Source organism: Nakaseomyces glabratus, chromosome K (assembly GCF_010111755.1).
Source record: "Nakaseomyces glabratus chromosome K, complete sequence".
In the NCBI taxonomy this organism is placed as follows: Eukaryota; Fungi; Ascomycota; class Saccharomycetes; order Saccharomycetales; family Saccharomycetaceae; genus Nakaseomyces; species Nakaseomyces glabratus.
The window spans coordinates 287579-307347 of NC_088961.1; the positions used below are offsets into that span (position 1 = coordinate 287579).

Sequence of the window (19769 nt, forward strand, 5' to 3'; positions counted from 1 at the left end):
CTTTATATATTCGGAGTCCGGGAATAATTTTGCGGTAGCGGATTGAGGATTTACTGCAGTTTCGAGAAAAAGTATACCCAGCTTTACCTATATAGCAAGAAGTTACACATATATATTATATAGCAAGAAGTTACACATATATATTACATAGCATAATGTATATTACTTGGATAGTATGAATCTTTTTTTTTGCTGGGTGCCTACTTGGTGGGGTGTTGCTTTGATCAAATTTCCTTCTGGGCGTTGGAATCCTCTCCGCTATCTATTACATTCTTTGAGACCGGAGGCATCGCTTATTTGATTTCGAATTGTGAATTAGAAACCTCGAACCTGCTTCACAAAAGCAATAATAGAAAAAGCAATCCTTTTCTATTAGGGACTGTAATAATGACATCATGGGTGGTCGTAGTATTGTTATCACTATGCTGGGCTTGTCATCACGGTGCACAATCTACCCGAAAGGGGATTCTCTAGGGAGTACAAAGAGGATAAAAATGAAGATGAGAACGTTTTGATTCAGAGCTGTCGAAGTTCTCTAACTCGGTTCTATACGTCAAAGCAACATTGGCATCTCACACCTCCTAATTCACAATACCCCCTTACACACTAATGCCCTCACTACCACCATTCTGGGTCTGCCAGAACATGAAGAGACCACGGAGTGGAGAGGCAGGTATGGCTTCGTTATATGAGTTTGGTAGGGAGAAAGAAACGGGGGATCCGAAGTTCTTGTAGTATGCCCATTATCTACTATTGAAAGCTTAATGGCAGGAATAGTAAATCAACCCTATTAAATTTATTATAGAAATGTGGAGTTCTCTTTTTCTTTAGAGAATAGTATAAACACACGTACTAACTGTGAAAGGCGAAATACAATATATGGAGGCAGCCATCTTGATAGCCATTATAATCTTGACTCATATTGATATTGTAGACAGCCTCAAAAGGTGTTCACTCCCCTGATCGATTATGAGACAGATTAGAAGGAGACATATGCATTTTATTAGAATAGTCATATTTATTATACAAGGAATTGGTTAAAATGTGCTAGGAGCTAGAGGAAAATTCATCATAGACAATGTATGGGCGAGGCATCAGTCAAAGAAGTCATCATCATCTTCTAGTTCAACATCGTCCTCAACAGTTTCCCTTCTATCAAATATGATCTTGGTTTCGTTCTTCTTGTTTTGTTCTCTAGCGACACCATCAAGGATTTGTACAATGTCCTTCTCGCTGACCTTGTTTCTTAACTGGCCTGTAGATACCAATTGTTTAAGATAGTTCTCCACTGCTTGCGCACGATCAGGCCTTACCAATGACACTCTAGATAGCCTCTCAAGCGCTTCAGGTTCCAAGAATCGTGATATTGAGGATCCTATACGTTCCTGGGGAGCACCTCCATTTGATCCGCCGTTAGAATCAGATGTGCCTCTTTTTAGTTCAGCAAGACGAGCTTCTCTTAAGGCTTGCAATTCGGCGTCCATTATCCCAACAAACTAATAATAGATGACTATAGTTCTATTGGCCAACAACAATGATTTTTTAAGGATGCTCATAGTTGGATCCCCCGCAGTGCTCATCTCTTTTTAAGCTTTTATTTGGTCTGGCAGATAATTTTTCAGTTTTCGCATTTTTTCCAGTTGGAAAGCCTATAATGAGATGAGATACTGATTCAGCACCAAATTGAAAGATGATAGAGAAGAGTATAGTTGCACTTTACAGAGTTGTTTATTGTCGATCCATTCATCCAAGATTTCATTCACGGTAACTGAATGACTTTCCTACTCAATGAACTGACGCTATAATTCAAGTTCTTACAATTCGCACAATTCGCATTCTCGTAAAAATAGTAAATACATTATACACACAACAAAAATTCCAATTGCTTATATTATGATCTTAATAGGCTGCTATGGCCTATAACTTAAGGTTTTTGTAACTATCTTGACTACTTTATACTTTGTTCTGAATCGCCCATTTTGGGTGATGCGATCTTAACCTGAAAAGAAGGGAGACATCAAGTGCTTAAGATGAAGCCAACTACTAACAAGAAGGCTAAGATGAAATTGCCAAATATCCTGGATGCTTTGAAGGTCACCAATAACCCAACATCAGGGATAGTAGGACTTGCAAATGTTGGTAAGTCTACTTTCTTCCAAACTATAACGAATTCGCACTTAGGTACCGCTGCCAATTACCCATACGCAACTATAGATCCTGAAGTTGCCAAAGTACCCATACCATCTCCAGAACTTCCAGTATTGCAGAAACTTTATCAGAGTGGGAAAGTTATACCTGCTGCATTAACAATTTACGACATAGCTGGCTTAACTAGGGGTGCCTCAGAAGGTCATGGCCTTGGGAATAAGTTTCTAAGCGATATAAGACATGTAGATGGTATATTTAATCTGGTACGTGGGTTTAAGGATGAGAATATCACACATATTGAAGGAAATGTCGATCCGGTACGTGATTTATCGGTAGTTCAGGATGAACTGATTCTTAAGGACCTTGAATTCATTGACAATGTACGTGAAAAGGCCTCTAGAAAGCTTAGAATGCTATCTAAAAACTCTAAAGAGTACCAGGAGTACAATTTCGAGATCGAGCTTCTTGGTAAATTAGAAGAACATCTTTATGACGGTAAGAGGATAAGCAACTTTAAGAATGAAGATGAGAAATGGAATGTGGATGAAATCAAAGTGTTGAGACGCAATAATTTCTTGACAGCTAAACCATCATTAACTTTACTTAATGTTAGTCCCGAAGAGTATTTACAACTACATTCACAAAATACCCTAGAAAATGCTGCTTTCTCAAAAGAAGTTACAGAATGGTTAAAAGAATACTCACCTAACGATGATTTGATATACTTTAGTGCTGAATATGAGAAGAATTACCTAGAATACACAAAAAATAATGACAAGTCTGGTTTAGCACAATATTGTAAGAATGTTGCAGGTACTGATATTAACACATCTGATAAGAGGACTGCACTACCAGACATTATACTTAGAATGAAGCACTTACTGGGGCTGATCAGCTTTTACACATGTGGTCCATTAGAGGTGAGACAGTGGAACATTCGCAGAGGAAACAACGCACAAGAGGCTGCGGGTGTAATTCATACCGATTTGCAGGAGACGTTTATAAGTGCGGACATCATCAATTATGAATCTCTGAGAGATATAGAGCCTCCATTAGATGAATCATATCTTAAGAAAAAAGGATTAATCAAACGTGTTGGTAAGCAATATATCATGGAAGAAAACGATATCGCGTTGTTCAAAGCAGCTGGTGGTAAAACTAGGTAGTTTGTACTGTAAATAAACCTTGTATATATGTATATAATAATAGTACACCTTTGAGATACTCCCATGACTCAAATCATGCAACTAAAGATTAAAGTTAACTGGGTGAGGCGTCAAAAAATTTAAAAAATCAAATGAAATTAGAATTTTTATATATTATATTAAAAATATGATGCAAAGATAACAGAATGTATATATCATGGACATTACAGTTCATAGAGACGATTTTTTATTTGAAGTTTCCACTGATAGTAAGACAGAGGTATATGGAACTGTGTTTACCTAGAGTGGTCCGTTTCCCGAACTTATAATAACCATTTAACAGAGATGTCGCGATACACATACCAAATCAGAGCAATACCAACTTCAAACGCATTTTAATTTCTTTTAAAAAAAAAAAAGAGAATTTAGTAAAGAGAGAAAAAATCAAATTATTCAACGATTGAATAAAGTTGTTTAGTTGGAAGCAACAACAACTTCGACATCTACACCTGGTTCGATGGTAATTTGAGTGATTCTCTTAACGATGCTGACTGGAGCTTCGAAGTCGATGTATCTCTTGTGGATTCTCATCTCGTAAGTTTCCCAGGTCTTGGAACCTTCACCGTTTGGAGTCTTTCTGGTGGAGATTCTTAGAACCTTGGTTGGCAATCTGACAGGACCCTTCTTGACCAAGTTGTTTTGTTCAGCGTTTCTGATAATGTTAGCAGAAACGTTTTCCAATTGCTTAACCTTGGTAGAGGTCAAGGTCATTCTGATCTTGATGATTTGTGGAGCTTCTTGCTCTTGAACCTTATCCTTTTGAATGTCAGACATTATGAATATACCTTTTTGTTGTTCTTGGTGAGTTAAAGCCAGAATAAAAAAAAAACAGAGAGAGCAAGATAAAGTAAAGATTATACTAATTCATAATTCTAAACGCTAATATACAAGTTACTTGAAGTATAGCTAAACTGTCCTCATCGACTTTTTGCAAAAAAACTTTTTGAAAAAAAAATTGGAATCCGAGTCATCCATTTGCACGTATAATACATGTGATGAACGTCCACGCTAGCAGCTAAGTATCAATTTTGTCGTTTCATAAAAAAAATTTCGAAAAAACTGAAACAAAAAATTACCCAATTAGGATATTATTCCATAGACACTGTGATGTTAGGATGCTAGTCATAGCAGTCACAAAAAAGTGTAAAACCATGTCTCCTAACATCCTCTTGGCCATCATAGCCAGCCATAGCCAGCCATATTCAAGAAGTTATACGCATGCTGGAACACATGACATAGTAAACAAGACGAACTAAGAATAATACTTCTCCCAAAATTATATAGATATCAAAAAAACTAGATAAGCTGCCTATCTTTGATTCTAATCTTGATCTATCTTGATCTATTTTGAATCCATTGCTATCAGGTTACCAGACGAATTGTTAAACACATTCCGAATGGCTGACTGGACCATTTGACAGGACTAGCTCACTATGAATGCCGTGTATATGCCCGAAGAATGATCCAGAGAGGAATAGCAGAAATCCCGACGGGAACTTGCACTTAGCTCTTCCATTCTACCCTGAATTGCATCGCAGGGAACGGGATGATTTATCTACATCTAATATCTCTTCTTATCTATCCCAAATAGGAAAATGATAAGATCTTATCTAATCATATCGGTGTTATATCATCCCATTATCAGAAGATAGTGTAATGAATGAAAGGAAAATTATCTCTTTAATGCAATGTCATCTATATGAAGCCCATATCTGCCACCTTACATCTGTTTTAGATCGACGTTGTTATAGGGTATTTTGTTTGCTAAACTGTATGTGAAATGCTGTTGCAAAAATTAAACAGCATATCACCTCTATCGAGTCGATGATTCACTTGGGTAGGAACTGGACAGGTATGCCTGCATGTTAAGGTTTTCATTTTATTTTCAACAAAATAAACGTTGATATGATCTGCGTTACGGAGCTCACTAACAAATTTGCGTTTTAATAGCTATCTTATCTTGCTTTACCATAAAGTTTTGCAAATTTGTATGACCATTGTTATAACTTTCAAAAAATCAATTGAAATGAGATGAGATGAGCTGGTATAAGAATTATCATTCACATAACTATATAAAAAGGCCAAGAGTGTTTGATTTCCATGCTATTTTCAATAACTCTAATAACTGAAATAAAAACCAAAAACTGATCAATCAACTAATCTTTCAATAAACAACATGGGCGAGTTCAAGGCTCCATTACCTCAAGGTGCAGGATATGCAATTGTTCTCGGACTGGGAACTGTATTTGCTGTCGGCATGATACTTACGACTTATATGCTAAGAAGATATCAAAAAGAAATAATTACTGCAGAAGAATTTACTACCGCAGGAAGAACTGTGAAAACAGGACTGGTGGCCGCTGCTGTCGTCTCTAGTTGGATATGGTGTTCAACTTTGCTTACTTCAGCATCAAAACAACTGGATGGTATGCTTGGTGGCTACTCATATTCAGCAGGTGCTTGTTTTCAGATCGTGGCCTTCGCCATCTTGGCAATTAAAACAAAACAGAAAGCTCCTAACGCACACACATACTTGGAATTAGTTAGGAAGCGCTATGGTAAGATAGGTCACTGCTGCTATCTATTCTATGCATTTGCTACAAACATCCTAGTTACAGCAATGCTATTAACATCAGGTGCTGCTGTCTTCGAAAGTATGACGGGAATGAATTCTGTTGCTTCGTGCTTCCTTCTACCGGTTGGTGTTGTAATATATACTTTATTTGGAGGAATTAAAGCTACTTTTCTAACAGATTTCATTCATACTTGTGTCATCATAGTTATTATTATGGTTTTTGCATTCAAAGTTTATGCGACAAGTGATGTGCTAGGATCTCCTGGTAAAGTGTATGATTTAGTACGCGAAGCCGCCAAAAGACACCCTGTTCCACACAACGCCCAAGGAGAATATCTGACCATGTCATCTAGGTCCGGTGGCATTTTCCTGATAATTAACTTGGTAGGAAACTTTGGTACAGTATTCCTTGATAACGGATATTGGAACAAAGCCATCAGTGCTTCGCCTGCTGCCGCTCTACCTGGCTATGTAATGGGTGGTTTAGCTTGGTTTGCAGTTCCAGCTCTTCTTTCGGTTACCATGGGTTTTGCATGTCTAGCAACTGAAACACTAAAATCATTTCCAACATATCCTGATCCATTAACACCAGAGCAAGTAAGCGCTGGTCTTGTACTACCTGCAGCAGCTGTCTCAGTGATGGGAAAGGGTGGTGCTGTTGCAACTTGCCTCATGGTCTTCATGGCTGTCACATCTGCAATGTCCGCCGAACTAATCGCCGTATCATCTGTTTTCACTTATGACATCTACCGGATTTATATAAATCCATCAGCTGATGGAAAGAGACTTATCTATTCCTCTCATTTTGCTTGTGTTGTATTTGGCCTTTGTATGAGCGGATTTTCCGTTGGATTATATTATGCTGGTGTCAATCTTGGTTACCTATATGAATTAATGGGGATTATTATCAGTAGTGCAGTGTTACCCGTGGTACTTACTCTCTGCTGGAAAGGCCAAAATATAATTGCTGCTGTCGTATCACCAATTTTGGGCACAGCATTGGCTATAATGTCTTGGCTAGTTTGTACAAAGTCACTCTATGGTGAAATCACCCTTGCCACATCATTCGAAGATTATCCCATGCTTACGGGTAATCTAGTTGCATTACTATCGCCAGCAATATTCATTCCTATTTTAACATTTCTATTCAAACCACAGAATTACGACATGGAACTATTTAAAGAAATTTCTAGGGTTGACGAAACAAAGGAAATTCTGGAAGCTTACCCAGAAATAGAACCAATCATTAGTAAAACACAAATCGCACATGAATCTGAAGGCTCCTTAATCGAGAGCGATTACAACAAAGAAGACGAGAAAGACGCCGTGACTCATATCAAGACCACTGAAAAGCACGAACTCGATAGGATCGATACAGAAAACTTATCTGAATACGATGCCCAAGAAGAAAAGAAATTGAAAAGAGCTCTTAACTGGGCTTATTTCCTCTGCATATTTTTTGCACTGGCTTTCTTGGTCGTTTGGCCAATGCCCATGTATGGTACAAAGTATATATTCAGTAAGCGCTTCTTCACAGGGTGGGTTGTTGTCATGATTATATGGATATTTATAAGTGCTTTCTGTGTTTGTGTATTCCCAGTCTGGGAAGGTCGTCATGGGATTTACACTACATGCAGAGGTATTTATTGGGACTTAACTGGCCAATCATATAAGCTGAAAGAATGGCAGGAAACTAATCCTTCAGAACTACATGTTGTTCAAAGTCAGAAGAGTATTAGACCAAAAATCAGTCGTATTGATGACCTGATAGAGTAATATTGTTATTATAAATTCATACATTGTTTAATATTTTTTTACATTTCATTTTTGGCGCCCTATGTGCGTTTTTTTAAATCAATTAAATTCATGCTAGTTTAGATCTATCCAGTACAACTATAGATGTATATGCTTAGAATCATGATAAATAAATATCATATAGTTATTACCAAATTTCAACTTTCTCACTTCTTTTACTTTCCACTTAATCATTTCCGAGTTTTTGGGTTAGCAATATCATTAATAGATTGTTTGGTATTTGATGCGTTGGGAACCAAATCTTCATCTGAATTGTGACCGGAGAAATTAGAGATTACATCCGTATCCTGAAGCTCGTTTTGATCGCTAAATACATCATCCATATTTGGCTCATTATTAGCAAAAATGTCATCAATGTTTTGCCTTTCAGCCTCATTAATACCATGAACACGATGCTCCGATGTTTCTGATTCAGCATAATCATCCATGTCAAATTCATCACTGAATTCGTCCAAATCATCCATTTCCAGTCCCATAACGTTCTCGAGCTCCTCCGGCTGCTGCTGTGAAGTGGTTAACATGAATGTTGTACCCGTAGGTCTCCATATATATGCAAATGATATGAAAGCAAAAAAGTAAACTAAAGATGGCCAAAAATCAGTCAAGTAAAATCTTATCATCCAATGCTTCTCAATTATTTCGATTGCATTCATACCTAGGTAGGCAAATGCACATAAAATCAGACCAATAAATATGCACACTAATGTTGCATAGATCACAATTAGTAATCTATTATAGACAGATAGTTTATACGTCTGTCTCTGACCTTTCAAATATGAAGTTGTTTTTGTAATCGCCCTTAGAATTAGGAAAAAAAATACAAACATTAGTAAAACAGTCGGCACTGCGGTGATTAAAATTGTGATTGAGGTCGACTCTGGGTTTTGGGCATAACTTTGTATTAGGTAGGCAGAGTATAAGAAAAAATTCAAAATTGCAAATGCTCGACAGCGGTTGACTAATGTTTTATTCAAACGCGCATAAACGATGCCGTATCCCAATGCAATGATCAGAAGAAGGAAGTATGTAAAAGAAGCTTTTCCGGCACTCATTAGTGAAATAAACACCATGTACACTTTTGTTGGAGTTATATTACCTTTTTCATTCTTTAACAGATAATATATCCAAATTGACACAGTTTCTATGGTTAGAAAAGAGAAGAAAATCATAATATATCGATGTAGCGGTAATAAGTCATCCTTGTTTTTCCAGAGCTGGAAAAAGTACATAGACATACTCACCAGGTATCCCAAGGAGAGCCAGCCATATAGTCTAATATTATCAATCTCAGCTGCATCTATTTTACCAAAGGCATTTCTGAAATTAATTGCCACATCAAATCTGATTGATGATGATATAGTAGCTGTTCTAACACAATAATACCCGGTCTTCATAACAGGATACACCGATTGGTGTTTCCCCAAGTAATTATGCGAAAATGTTAGAACTTCATTGCTCAAGCCCTTAGTGGAGTCCGAAAACGGATCATATATTACATCTTGAATAATGAAATGATTCAATTGACTTTCTTTACAGAGACCTTTGCCAATCGAGTATTCATCGCACACATATTGTACTTCACCATTGGGTAATTCAATACCAATATGTTGGTAGTCCCTAAAATCATATATTACAGCAATGACACCAGGCTCATAGTCGTGTTGTGTTGGATATAATTTCTCTAAATCAAATCCAATGAATGGATCAACTTTTCCTCCTCTAGCTTCTTTGGAATACATACCAGAACACACTACCCGCATCCGATCATTGACATGCTTCTTATTTGCCTCTACAAACGGTGATCGTACCACTGTTAACACTGCTAGAAATAACAGAAACCAATATGTCCAGGGTAATGTAGATATCATCAGGTACTCAGTATTGTCATAAAGTTATTGGGCAGCACGCTATTTCTTGATTGCTATGTACCTTACGGAAATTATTGAATGCTAGAGCGTTCAAAATCGATTAGAGATCAAATGTGGAAAATTAGAATTGGACAATGCTATTGACCAGATAGGTATTGAAATTCGGTGTAATCGACAACTAACGGTCCCTGTAAATCACCCAATTAGCCTCGATAGTTTGCGTTATAAATGCAACTTTTTCACTTTTCGCTGCAAAAGTTACAACAATCCAGCGATGATCTGAGATAATCCACTACAGAATACGGAAGATTGAACAAAATGGGACGCTTAAGATATTTCCTATACATGTATATACGCATTTCATCATTGATGCTGGCTTATATATTTTTCTATTTGTTTTGCAAGTTTAACATCTATATTACTCACCCCTGGCGACATCTCGAGGTCGTGTGTCTGCAACTCCAGCCTCACCGAGGTGTAGCTCGTTGTTATCAATGGATGATGTCCCCATAAGTGTGATCTCATAGCCACCTGCGTCAGAAACGCCCAAGTTAACTGATAGTCCTTGAATGCCACTTCTCTTACCAGCCTAGAGTTATCATGAGTCCATCCCTTGAGTTGTTTTAATGCCTTCTGCAGGTCCGCAGCTGACACGCGTTCCGCTTCACTTTTAACAATCTTGTTGAACATAGTTCTCTTACTCTTTATATTAATATTTAAATATGTTTTACTTTGAAGTTAGCCCTTGTTTGAACTTTACTTAGTGCTTGTTTTCCAAGTGAGGCTTCACCTTTAAATCCCAAATTGAAAAATCACCAAAACCGCATACAAAAGAACGATAAATTAAGCCTGATGTATAGTAGCAAGCCTACGTTACTGAAAGCAAGACGAAGCAGGAGTAACGAGAGATGTCCTCTTCGATATATATATTTGATGAGACTTTGGAACCGCTAGTATCTAAGAGTGTGAAAGGTCTACCGAATGTCAATGAGCTAGGAGATTTGTTCCGATACCATGTGCGACAATCGCAAAACCCTATTATAGATGTGTACAATTGGCGATTCGTCTATATCAAACGCGATACACTATACTTTGTTGCTGTGGTAGATGCTGCTGATGATGCTATCGCGAACTATTTAGCGATTTTAACGTACTTGGAGCAGTTGTACCAGTTATTTAGGGATTACGTTGGTGTGAAAGTACTCGATCGGAACTTAGTATTAGACAACACATTGCTAGTCATGGAGCTCATTGATGAAACATTGGACTACGGAATTGTTCAATTGACTGAGCCAAGCATCATGAAGGACTATATAAGGGTTAGAGTAAATTTGCCTGAACAACGCATAATGCTGGAAGAGATATGGAATACCGATTCCGATTCTGACTCGGATGGGAATAGTAAAAGGAAACACAAACATAAGTCAAAAGGGGATAAAGATAAACCTGCCTTGGGGAAAGTCCCATTATCCAAAGAGGAACTAGACAAAGTGCTCAAGACAAGTAAAGACAAAGTATACAAAAAAATTAAGGATAATATAAACGAATTGGAAAAAATCGGTAAATTTAGAGGTAAAGATGAATATGATGACGATGCCAATGAGAATGAAACATTCATAAACAGTTATATCGCTAAAACGACGATCATGCCCGTATCTTGGCGTGCGAAGGGTATCCATTATGCAAAAAACGAATTTTTCCTTGATGTAATCGAAAAGTTGCAATATTTAGTGGATTTAGAGTCTGGTATGGTTAGAAGAAGTCTTATCCATGGTCAAATTGTGTGTAGATCGTATTTGTCTGGTATGCCTAAACTGAAAATGAGTTTAAACAAACTATTACAAAATGATAAACAGTTTATTTCTCAGGTACAGTTCCACCAATGTGTTTCTTTGGATTCGATAGAAAAGGTTATAAAGTATGCCGAAGAACATTCAGATGAACTAAAGACATTAAAACACACAGAGCATAATGCTGAAAGTGAAATTGAATTTATCCCTCCAGATGGTGATTTTACATTATGTTCTTATGAACTAAAAAGACATATTAGAGATCCTCCTATGGTCAAACTTTGCTCATTTGAAATAACACCAAAGTGGAAAAAATATAAACTCAAAATTTCTGCTGCAGTAGAAACACACTTTAAGCCAACAAATTCTACATCAAAACTAGATGTTAAGATTCCCATTTCCAAGGTATTCAAGGACTACCAGATTGATCTAAAAAAGCCAATAAAGTTTAAAACATCGAATGGTCGAGTAGTCTATAATATTAGCGATGATTTCTTATTATGGGAGATCGGTGTTATTAAAGGTGGTAAAATGCATGGCTCAAAGGAAGATATAAGCAAGTTTGACAATGTCGCTACAATGGCAGCGGAGTTTGGACTATTCAACGAGGAAGAGTATGAAAGAGAAAGGAAGGAAAGAGAAACTTCAATGAATCCACCACCACTGAGGACAGGCCCTAAGCTTGAAGATATATATAAAGAAACTCACGAGGAGAATGACGGATATAATTCTGTGGGTCAAAAGCCAAAGAATAATCTCAACTTACTTTCAATGGATTTTGAGATTCCTTACTGCACATGTAGTGGTTTGAAAGTTGAGTATTTGAAGATTGATGAAGACCAATTACAATACCAGTCATTCCCATGGGTGAGATATAAAACGATTAACGATGACGAATATGCATATATTATTTAAGACGATATAACACGCTATAGACTACTTACATGATCTTTTAAATTCATTTTAGCATTTTTTATTCTTTTGTCTCAGATCTACTTCTAATAATGGTTCCAGGAGCTCTTTCTTTTTCTTTGCAGCTAATGCTTTCTCTTCGAAGCATCGGTCACTTAATTTTTTTAGCTCAGCTCTCCTTAGTTCAATCCTATCCTTCAAAAGAAATGCGACCTTTCTCGTATATCCATTCAGTATATACTGCCATTGTTTCATACACCTCCAAAATCCAAGCACAATGCCTAATGCCGCCAATGAACCCATATAATAGGCAGAAAATTGCTCTGATACGACGCCCAATAAAGCACAAAGTACCATTGGCAGCTGAATTGTGAAGAATTGCTTGTAGATTGCTTTATTGATTTCAGTTTGTATTCTACCAATCTTTTGAATTTCAGTCGTAGGAAGAATTGGTGTCATTACTTGAGCACTAACTGTTTCTAGATCAAATTCACGGAACATATTCGCTTCAAGTACTTTTGCACTGTTTTCAATTTCATGCACTTTGTATAATGGGATCATACAGTACTCCATAAAGTTCAGTTTCAACTTCGCTGGTGAATACGTATAAAGCTTCCACAGGGATAAGTGAGCTCTTGCAAAGGACAAAAATGAGGGTACAATTTCATCTCGCAGAGTTTTATGAGAACACTCCGCCCATTTGTCAATCTCCTCATTGGTTAAATCTCTTTTACCTATTAGCCTTTTTTCATTAGAGATATCTCTATCTGTACTCTGCAAGTATCTTCGTATCGAGGATTTCAACTCTGTCCGAATCAGATTACCGTCTTTTAATTTATCAACTAATTTTGCTCTTATTCTATCAAAATTGGATGCGTTTTGTTTATTAAGGTATTCACTAATAGTAGAGTTGTTATATTTCAACAGAGATTCTAAGGCCATTTGTGAATCTATCTGGTTAGTCAGCAATAATTTGCCTTTCGAGAGCACATCCTCAATCTCTATAGTAGGCCATGTCGGTTGGCTGACAGTTGGGTCACCTCTTATATCTAAGTACACATGACAACCATCATGAACGTGCGGTAACCGCTTGTCCTTGCTTTGGTCTTGCTCTGGAATTTCAAGAATCTCAGCGTTGGTCTCCTTCAAGAAACTGGAAGGAATCTCAAAAGTGCGGACCTCCCCATTGATCTCACGGAACTGGTCCCCATACTTCATCAACACTGGCGTCTTATCCTCATTAACCCACCGGTTAATCAAAGTGGGCACCCAGGAGCTCCCTAATGCCTCCTTATCGGTAACAAAAGCACTACCAAATGATCCCTGGCGAGTGTTCATAAGCACACCACATCGAATCGCAGTGTTCTCTTGCAACAACCGCAGTTTACTGATCGCAACCTCATCAACCCCGTATTTTCCGAGTTGTTTCGCAACATGACTCCATCCGTGCACACAACGCCTAGCACTACCAAATAACAGCATAAGTTATGTTACAATACACAATTCTAGAAGCAAGCCCAGCCCTTGTTATACTCTGGTGGATCCAAATTGATACTCTTGTCTCTTGTTTCGCATTATTATTTTGGACACAAGCTGCTTATACCCGGACTTGGCAGGGTTTTTCCAACAAAAAAACTTTCACATGGGCAGGAGTATAAAAACAAGAAGTTTTAAATGAGATGGTTACAATTACATCCATGTATGCCAAGGTAGCTGAAGAACCCCTGTGAATAAACTGTGCTGCTGGAAATACCATGGACACAAGGCGTGGGTGGATACACAATTATATCTCATTCAGCGGGCTGTCGGAGGAGGATGTTGAAGCTGCTGAGGCGCTGGATGTCCTGAGGAACTCGCATGTGGACGCAGATGTTGAAGTAGAAGAAGACCGCAGCAAGAAGCGTGTACGTGATGGGGAAGATGAGGATGGTGGACATGTTAGGAGGCGGAAAGCTAGTGTTCGGGATAGGTCAGACTCCAGGATGAGCCAATTAAGTAATGTGAGCAATGCGTCTACGGAAGAGCGAGTAGTACGAGTTAATAGTCATGAGGACTCTCAGAGTAAAAGACAAGAAGAGGAATCATTGTTTGATAAAGTTTGCAGAAACTCGAATGAGATTTTAACAAATATGGGCTCTTTCTTCGAAGAGATGAACAGCAACGTATTTATGGAAGGTGGAAGTGATGTCCCGGAAGAACACCCTAATGGCTATGTTAGACCTCGCCGAGATTCACGTTCTATCTCAACGACAGGGGCAGATGCTGATACAGAGAGCCAAGGTACCCAAGGTTCTTACAATGGCAAATGGGACACTTGGAGTTCGAGATCATATAATGACAGACAATACTACTCGAAGCGTAAGGCGCTCAGCGAAGCTCTCGCTAAGGGGAGATACAACTTAAGAGAATATAAATTGACTATGTCCATTGAGTCAAAGAAGCGTCTGATAACATGTTTACATCTACTAAAATTAGCAAACAAGCAACTATCAGACAAAGTTGCATACTTACAAGATGCCGTAGAGAAGGAACAAGAATTGGCCAATGGAGAAGAAGTTAAGAAAGAAACTAGAGCTTTGAATGGTGAGCATAGCGGTCCCCAAAACGACGACGATCTCGAGTTTTACGATGCATCAGAGTCTGTTGATCAGAACTCTGGCGATTTGGGACTTGAAATTGTGGGTACAGTTAAGAAAGTGTACTCGCTAATATCGAAATATACTGGCTCTTCTTTGCCAGAACCTGCTAGGTCTCAAGTTAGAGAATCGTTACTAAATTTGCCTAGCAATTGGAATACAAGTGTTCATAATGGCTTCAAAAATAATGGTACAGGAATAATGACGGCATCCTCGTCGACAGACTCTCTAAGCTCATACTCTAGTATATTACCCGTGTCTAGCAACGGAAAATATCTAATACTTGCCAAAGAGTCTCTAAACATGGTGCAGAGTGTTATTGATGTAGTTGATTCAACGTTGGGACGCGCAGAAGAATGGGTAAAGCAAAAGCAAGAACTGAAAGAGATGATAAAGAAGAAATTTCTTGAACAACAAGAACATCAGAAAATGCTTGGAATTGGTACTGAATCCTTGGATCAAAACGAATCCAGCGTTAAGAAGGAGCAGCCAACCACACATATTTCAATCAGTAGTATCACAAACAGTACAAACACATTGGACACGGTGAAAGAAGAAGATATGCATTTACAAAAGGTATGAATTTCTCTTCAAATTGAAAACGTTACGACATGCATGTCTAGTTCCTCCCTCACTAATGAACAACAAAACTATTTTAGAAATTATCTATTCTTACATATGTTTTCATAATAGCAAAATTTAATCAAAATTACCAGCATTTTCACAATCAACTAATCAAAGAAGACTAACTAAATATAATGAAAAGGAGAACCTACATCTACTGAATATCTAACTGATCTGCTTTCATGTGTATCGAATTGATCTACACATATGACACACTATTACTATCGGTGTGTGTGGTAATTCCCCTATTCCTTACAAAGGAGTGACTTGCACATTACACGATCGAGACCTTAAAAAGTTGGGCCTTACCACAGGTATATAAAGGTACCGAATAGCTAACAATATATCGAACTGTCAAATTCTCAGTGACTAGAGAACCAATAGTCAAACAGAAATCAAGATGTCTATTGAAGAAACTGACTCCCAAGTTGTGATCACTCATCCATCTAACTCTAATACTTCAGTCACCATCCTTAAGTATGGTGCCACTGTTACTTCATGGAAATTGAATGGTGAAGAACAATTGTGGCTATCCACCGCTGCCAAATTGGATGGTTCCAAGCCAGTTAGAGGTGGTATTCCATTGGTGTTCCCAGTTTTTGGTAAGAACCAAAGTGACGAACTTTTGAGCAAGCTTCCACAACATGGTTTTGCAAGAAACTCTACATGGGAGTTCCTGGGCCAAGTTAAGAGTAACCCACCAACTGTTCAATTTGGATTGAATCCAAAGATTGCCAACCAGGAATTGGTTAAGCTATGGCCTTTAGATTTCAACTTGATTTTGACCATAGAACTTGGTGAGGACTTCTTGAAAACTGCCATTGAAGTTGAGAATGCTTCTGAGGAGAACATGAAATTCAACTGGCTATTCCACACCTACTTACACATCGAAGACATTGAGGACACCATGGTCTCCAACTTAGTTGGTATGAAGGTCTACGACCAATTGCTAAAGGAGAGCTTCATTGACAAGCACCCTGTGGTTACTTTCCACCAAGAAACAGACTCTATTTACCAGAACGTCGATTCCGATAGATTGATCCAAGTTGTAGGTAAGGGTAAGCCACTACATACTGTCAAGAGGGAAAATCTACCAGACGCTGTCGTTTGGAACCCATGGGTCGACAAATCCGCAGGTATGGGCGACTTCGAACCAAAGGATGGTTTCAAGAACATGGTCTGTGTTGAGCCAGGCCATGTCAGTGACTTCGTTGTCTTGCCACCAGGTCAAAAATGGTCTGCTGCTCAAATCTTGTCCAAGCAAGAATTGAACTACCAAGCCATCGAACCATAAACTTCAGCTGTCTATTCGTCCTATATATACCTATAAACTTCCTTAATGACCGGTTTCAGTACAATTTAATAAAATTTAAATATATTGCTAAAATGAATTTCTTTAGAATATCACATATGCAGCTATTAGTACATTCGAGAATATAGAATTAATACGCAAATCAGAGGTATTTTACTTCAATGTAACACCTTAAAGTACTTGACTGATAATTGGTTAATGGTATAGCAAATTCAGTAAGCAAAAAAAATATTGGACGAGTTGGGAATCGAACCCAAGACCTCTCCCATGCTAAGGGAGCGCGCTACCAACTACGCCACACGCCCATTCAAAATTGTTGACTTCAAATTTCAACTAGTGCACTTTGTATGGATTTCCAAAAATTCACTGACAATCACCCGTACGACAATACTAGAATGATTTCCCTACTGGTATTTGTCTGTGTTCCTGAATGGCTCCAAAGCATCGAGCTAGGTTTGACAGTGGTCGTAGTCAAAACAGCATATATAGCCAGTACTTTAGCCTTCCGAAAGCCAATAGATTGAGATATACAATTAGCAGCAGCAAAGAACTGTATTGGATTTGAAGATCAGGGCTAAGTATTTGCATTTTAGCCGAGAGGACTTATTGTAAATTAGTCGCGGGGGCGAGAAGGTTGCCGGGAAATTGAAGTCAGACTGGAAGCGCACCATACACCATTTTGCTTGAACAGTTATACGGTGGACCTTAAGCGTATCATTTGTGGTAGTAACTTGCCTTTAACTGTGAGGTGCAAAGACTGTGAACTTGTGTGCTTGCCAATTTAATATCAACCCACTACTAGTGTGTGAAGGCGCGGAAAGTGTGGTGGCGACATAGACAAATATTTTATTTTTTGCTTGTGACCTAATCTAGAGTCACTTCTATTCCTTCTTTTGAAGACACTATAATATTCTTTAAATTAATTTACTCCATTGATTAACATTTTGACCTTTGCACAATAATTGAACTTTCGTTTTAGACTGATGAGAGATTCGAATCATCGCTCTATATCTAACAACAAACCCGTTATCACGATAACGTCGACAGTATATGACAGGCGTGCTTTAGACATAGAATCTACAGTGCCACTTATAAACTCATTGAACCATTTGACCTATCTGACATCAAATTCGGCGAAAATACGTGAAACTATTGCAAACGATGGTGCATTGGATAGATTGGTATCTATATTACACAACTGCCATTTATCATTACACGAGATTTTGGACAAAGATTTAGAATTCTTTAAGACTCATGAGAGGGCTAAGAGCATTTATAAGAGGAAACGACTAGCTCTTTGTGCCTGGAAATGGACATTAGCTTTCCAATGCCTAGTTTTAACTGGTACTCGAGGTACTGAACAGATACGAAAAAAAGTTGTTCTTGCCGGGGTTATTCCTGTGCTGGCCACAGTTTTAGATAATTACATGCTCTTTCATAAGCATTACGACTTTATTAGAGACGAGACTTTAGATTTTGAGATAGATGAGATATTAACATTTGACTCTTACAAATTACTTCGAAAGAACTCTGAAGAAACTTATGAAGAGTACATTTCTTACTTAATAGGCAGAGACAAACTAAAGCCAACAGACTTTAAAAGATTCAGTGTCGAAGAATTAACTACACCAATTATGACTTGTGCTACTGACTTTCGCGATGTGTGGCAGAGATATAATGACTCACCTTTACCAACACCTTCAGACAAGTCAAATGCTAAACTAGAAGAAAACTGTTTCTATGAGAACGACGAAGAGAAATTTCTAGTTTCAACTCCAAGGAGTTTTTTCATCGGTAAAATTATTCCTAAACAAGATGACGTTATATGGTCTCTGCAGTTATTAGCGTTTATTTCAAAATATACTTACATGAAACAAAAACTTCAAAATGTTGAATTAATAGACTCACTCTCATTTAGAAGTATGATAGAGAGGTATAAAAAGAGAAAGATGACAACGTTTAGTAATAATCTGAGTCCACTTTCGATATCTAAAAATCTGTCAGAGAAGGATGAAAATATAGTGGGTGACATTAAAGATGAGAGTGATATTACCAATTTACAAATGAAGATTAATAATCCAATAATCAAAGAAATAATGGAATGTGGCAAGAGATGTTTAAAAATTGAAAAAAAAAGGAAAGAATGTAAACCAAAGTGTCGCACATGCATTTTGAATATGAAGTCTCCCCCTTATATTAAAAATCTTCAATTGAATAAATATTTTGATCGATTATGGAATTATCAGAAAGTTTCAAAACGACTAACTGATGAAACTTGGAATTCTTTCATTTCTAAGCAACTGATTAATGCATTCCCTTTGGTTGAAAAATATACCATTACTGATAAAAATACACATGATATTATCTACTGGAGTTCAGTAATAATGAGAAATTCGTGCAGGAAAAATGAGGTAACGGGAGTACGCCAGTGTGCTAATTTCAGTTGTGGTAAGTGGGAGCGATACCCTCGAGAATTCGCTAAATGTCGAAGATGTAAAAGAACTAAATATTGCTCTCGAGAGTGTCAGCTTGAAGCTTGGAAGCATCATAGGTACTGGTGCCATGAGGTTACATCTTCCAATAAGTCTAGCTCCATGAATACAGAAACTAACACACCTGGTGGAACTGGGAATGACTCTTCTACTATGATGGCAAGAACTGAAGGAGGAACTATTTTACAAACCAACACAGCTGGTTTGATGCTACAACAGCATACACCCGATTTGACACATACTGAAGAAATGGCTGGCCAATTTTCAAATGATAATGAAGATATTAACGGCATGGAATGAAACTCTTAATCATTAGCATTGAAACTCATTTATTATGAATCTGTTGGAGATTTTTTTCACGTTACTTGCATTGACTTGTTGTAGGCTATTTT

General features: G+C 37.7%; 11 protein-coding genes and 1 non-coding gene across 12 annotated transcripts; 6 read left to right on the top strand and 6 right to left on the bottom strand.

The window, feature by feature from the left end:
• Positions 1-1094: 1094 nt before the first annotated feature.
• Positions 1095-1484, bottom strand: SDD2 (Sdd2p; the record flags this gene model as incomplete). The annotated part of the gene is made up of 1 exon (XM_448359.1): positions 1095-1484. One exon carries the CDS (start codon positions 1482-1484, stop codon positions 1095-1097), a length of 390 nt encoding a protein of 129 aa, XP_448359.1.
• A 546-nt stretch (positions 1485-2030) lies between these two features.
• On the top strand, positions 2031-3314 carry YLF2 (Ylf2p; the record flags this gene model as incomplete). Its single annotated transcript, XM_448360.1, has 1 exon — positions 2031-3314. One exon carries the CDS (start codon positions 2031-2033, stop codon positions 3312-3314), a length of 1284 nt encoding a protein of 427 aa, XP_448360.1.
• A 453-nt stretch (positions 3315-3767) lies between these two features.
• On the bottom strand, positions 3768-4127 carry RPS20 (40S ribosomal protein uS10; the record flags this gene model as incomplete). Its single annotated transcript, XM_448361.1, has 1 exon — positions 3768-4127. The coding sequence occupies one exon, from the start codon at positions 4125-4127 to the stop codon at positions 3768-3770; it is 360 nt and encodes a 119-aa protein (XP_448361.1).
• Positions 4128-5529: 1402 nt separating this feature from the next.
• Positions 5530-7704, top strand: DUR3 (Dur3p; the record flags this gene model as incomplete). The annotated part of the gene is made up of 1 exon (XM_448362.1): positions 5530-7704. The coding sequence occupies one exon, from the start codon at positions 5530-5532 to the stop codon at positions 7702-7704; it is 2175 nt and encodes a 724-aa protein (XP_448362.1).
• A 209-nt stretch (positions 7705-7913) lies between these two features.
• On the bottom strand, positions 7914-9611 carry GVI51_K03003 (uncharacterized protein; the record flags this gene model as incomplete). The annotated part of the gene is made up of 1 exon (XM_448363.1): positions 7914-9611. One exon carries the CDS (start codon positions 9609-9611, stop codon positions 7914-7916), a length of 1698 nt encoding a protein of 565 aa, XP_448363.1.
• A 363-nt stretch (positions 9612-9974) lies between these two features.
• MCO14 (4a-hydroxytetrahydrobiopterin dehydratase) lies at positions 9975-10301 on the bottom strand (the record flags this gene model as incomplete). The annotated part of the gene is made up of 1 exon (XM_448364.1): positions 9975-10301. The coding sequence occupies one exon, from the start codon at positions 10299-10301 to the stop codon at positions 9975-9977; it is 327 nt and encodes a 108-aa protein (XP_448364.1).
• Positions 10302-10519: 218 nt separating this feature from the next.
• On the top strand, positions 10520-12316 carry APM2 (Apm2p; the record flags this gene model as incomplete). The annotated part of the gene is made up of 1 exon (XM_448365.1): positions 10520-12316. One exon carries the CDS (start codon positions 10520-10522, stop codon positions 12314-12316), a length of 1797 nt encoding a protein of 598 aa, XP_448365.1.
• Positions 12317-12364: 48 nt separating this feature from the next.
• Positions 12365-13795, bottom strand: GVI51_K03069 (uncharacterized protein; the record flags this gene model as incomplete). The annotated part of the gene is made up of 1 exon (XM_448366.1): positions 12365-13795. The coding sequence occupies one exon, from the start codon at positions 13793-13795 to the stop codon at positions 12365-12367; it is 1431 nt and encodes a 476-aa protein (XP_448366.1).
• Positions 13796-14067: 272 nt separating this feature from the next.
• Positions 14068-15531, top strand: OPI1 (transcriptional regulator OPI1; the record flags this gene model as incomplete). Its single annotated transcript, XM_448367.1, has 1 exon — positions 14068-15531. The coding sequence occupies one exon, from the start codon at positions 14068-14070 to the stop codon at positions 15529-15531; it is 1464 nt and encodes a 487-aa protein (XP_448367.1).
• A 442-nt stretch (positions 15532-15973) lies between these two features.
• GVI51_K03113 (glucose-6-phosphate 1-epimerase) lies at positions 15974-16867 on the top strand (the record flags this gene model as incomplete). Its single annotated transcript, XM_448368.1, has 1 exon — positions 15974-16867. The coding sequence occupies one exon, from the start codon at positions 15974-15976 to the stop codon at positions 16865-16867; it is 894 nt and encodes a 297-aa protein (XP_448368.1).
• Positions 16868-17117: 250 nt separating this feature from the next.
• tA(AGC)8 lies at positions 17118-17190 on the bottom strand. Its single transcript has one exon. It is a non-coding gene; the product is annotated as a tRNA-Ala (tRNA).
• Positions 17191-17868: 678 nt separating this feature from the next.
• On the top strand, positions 17869-19677 carry MUB1 (MYND-type zinc finger protein MUB1; the record flags this gene model as incomplete). Its single annotated transcript, XM_448369.1, has 1 exon — positions 17869-19677. The coding sequence occupies one exon, from the start codon at positions 17869-17871 to the stop codon at positions 19675-19677; it is 1809 nt and encodes a 602-aa protein (XP_448369.1).
• Between the last annotated feature and the right edge of the window lie 92 nt (positions 19678-19769).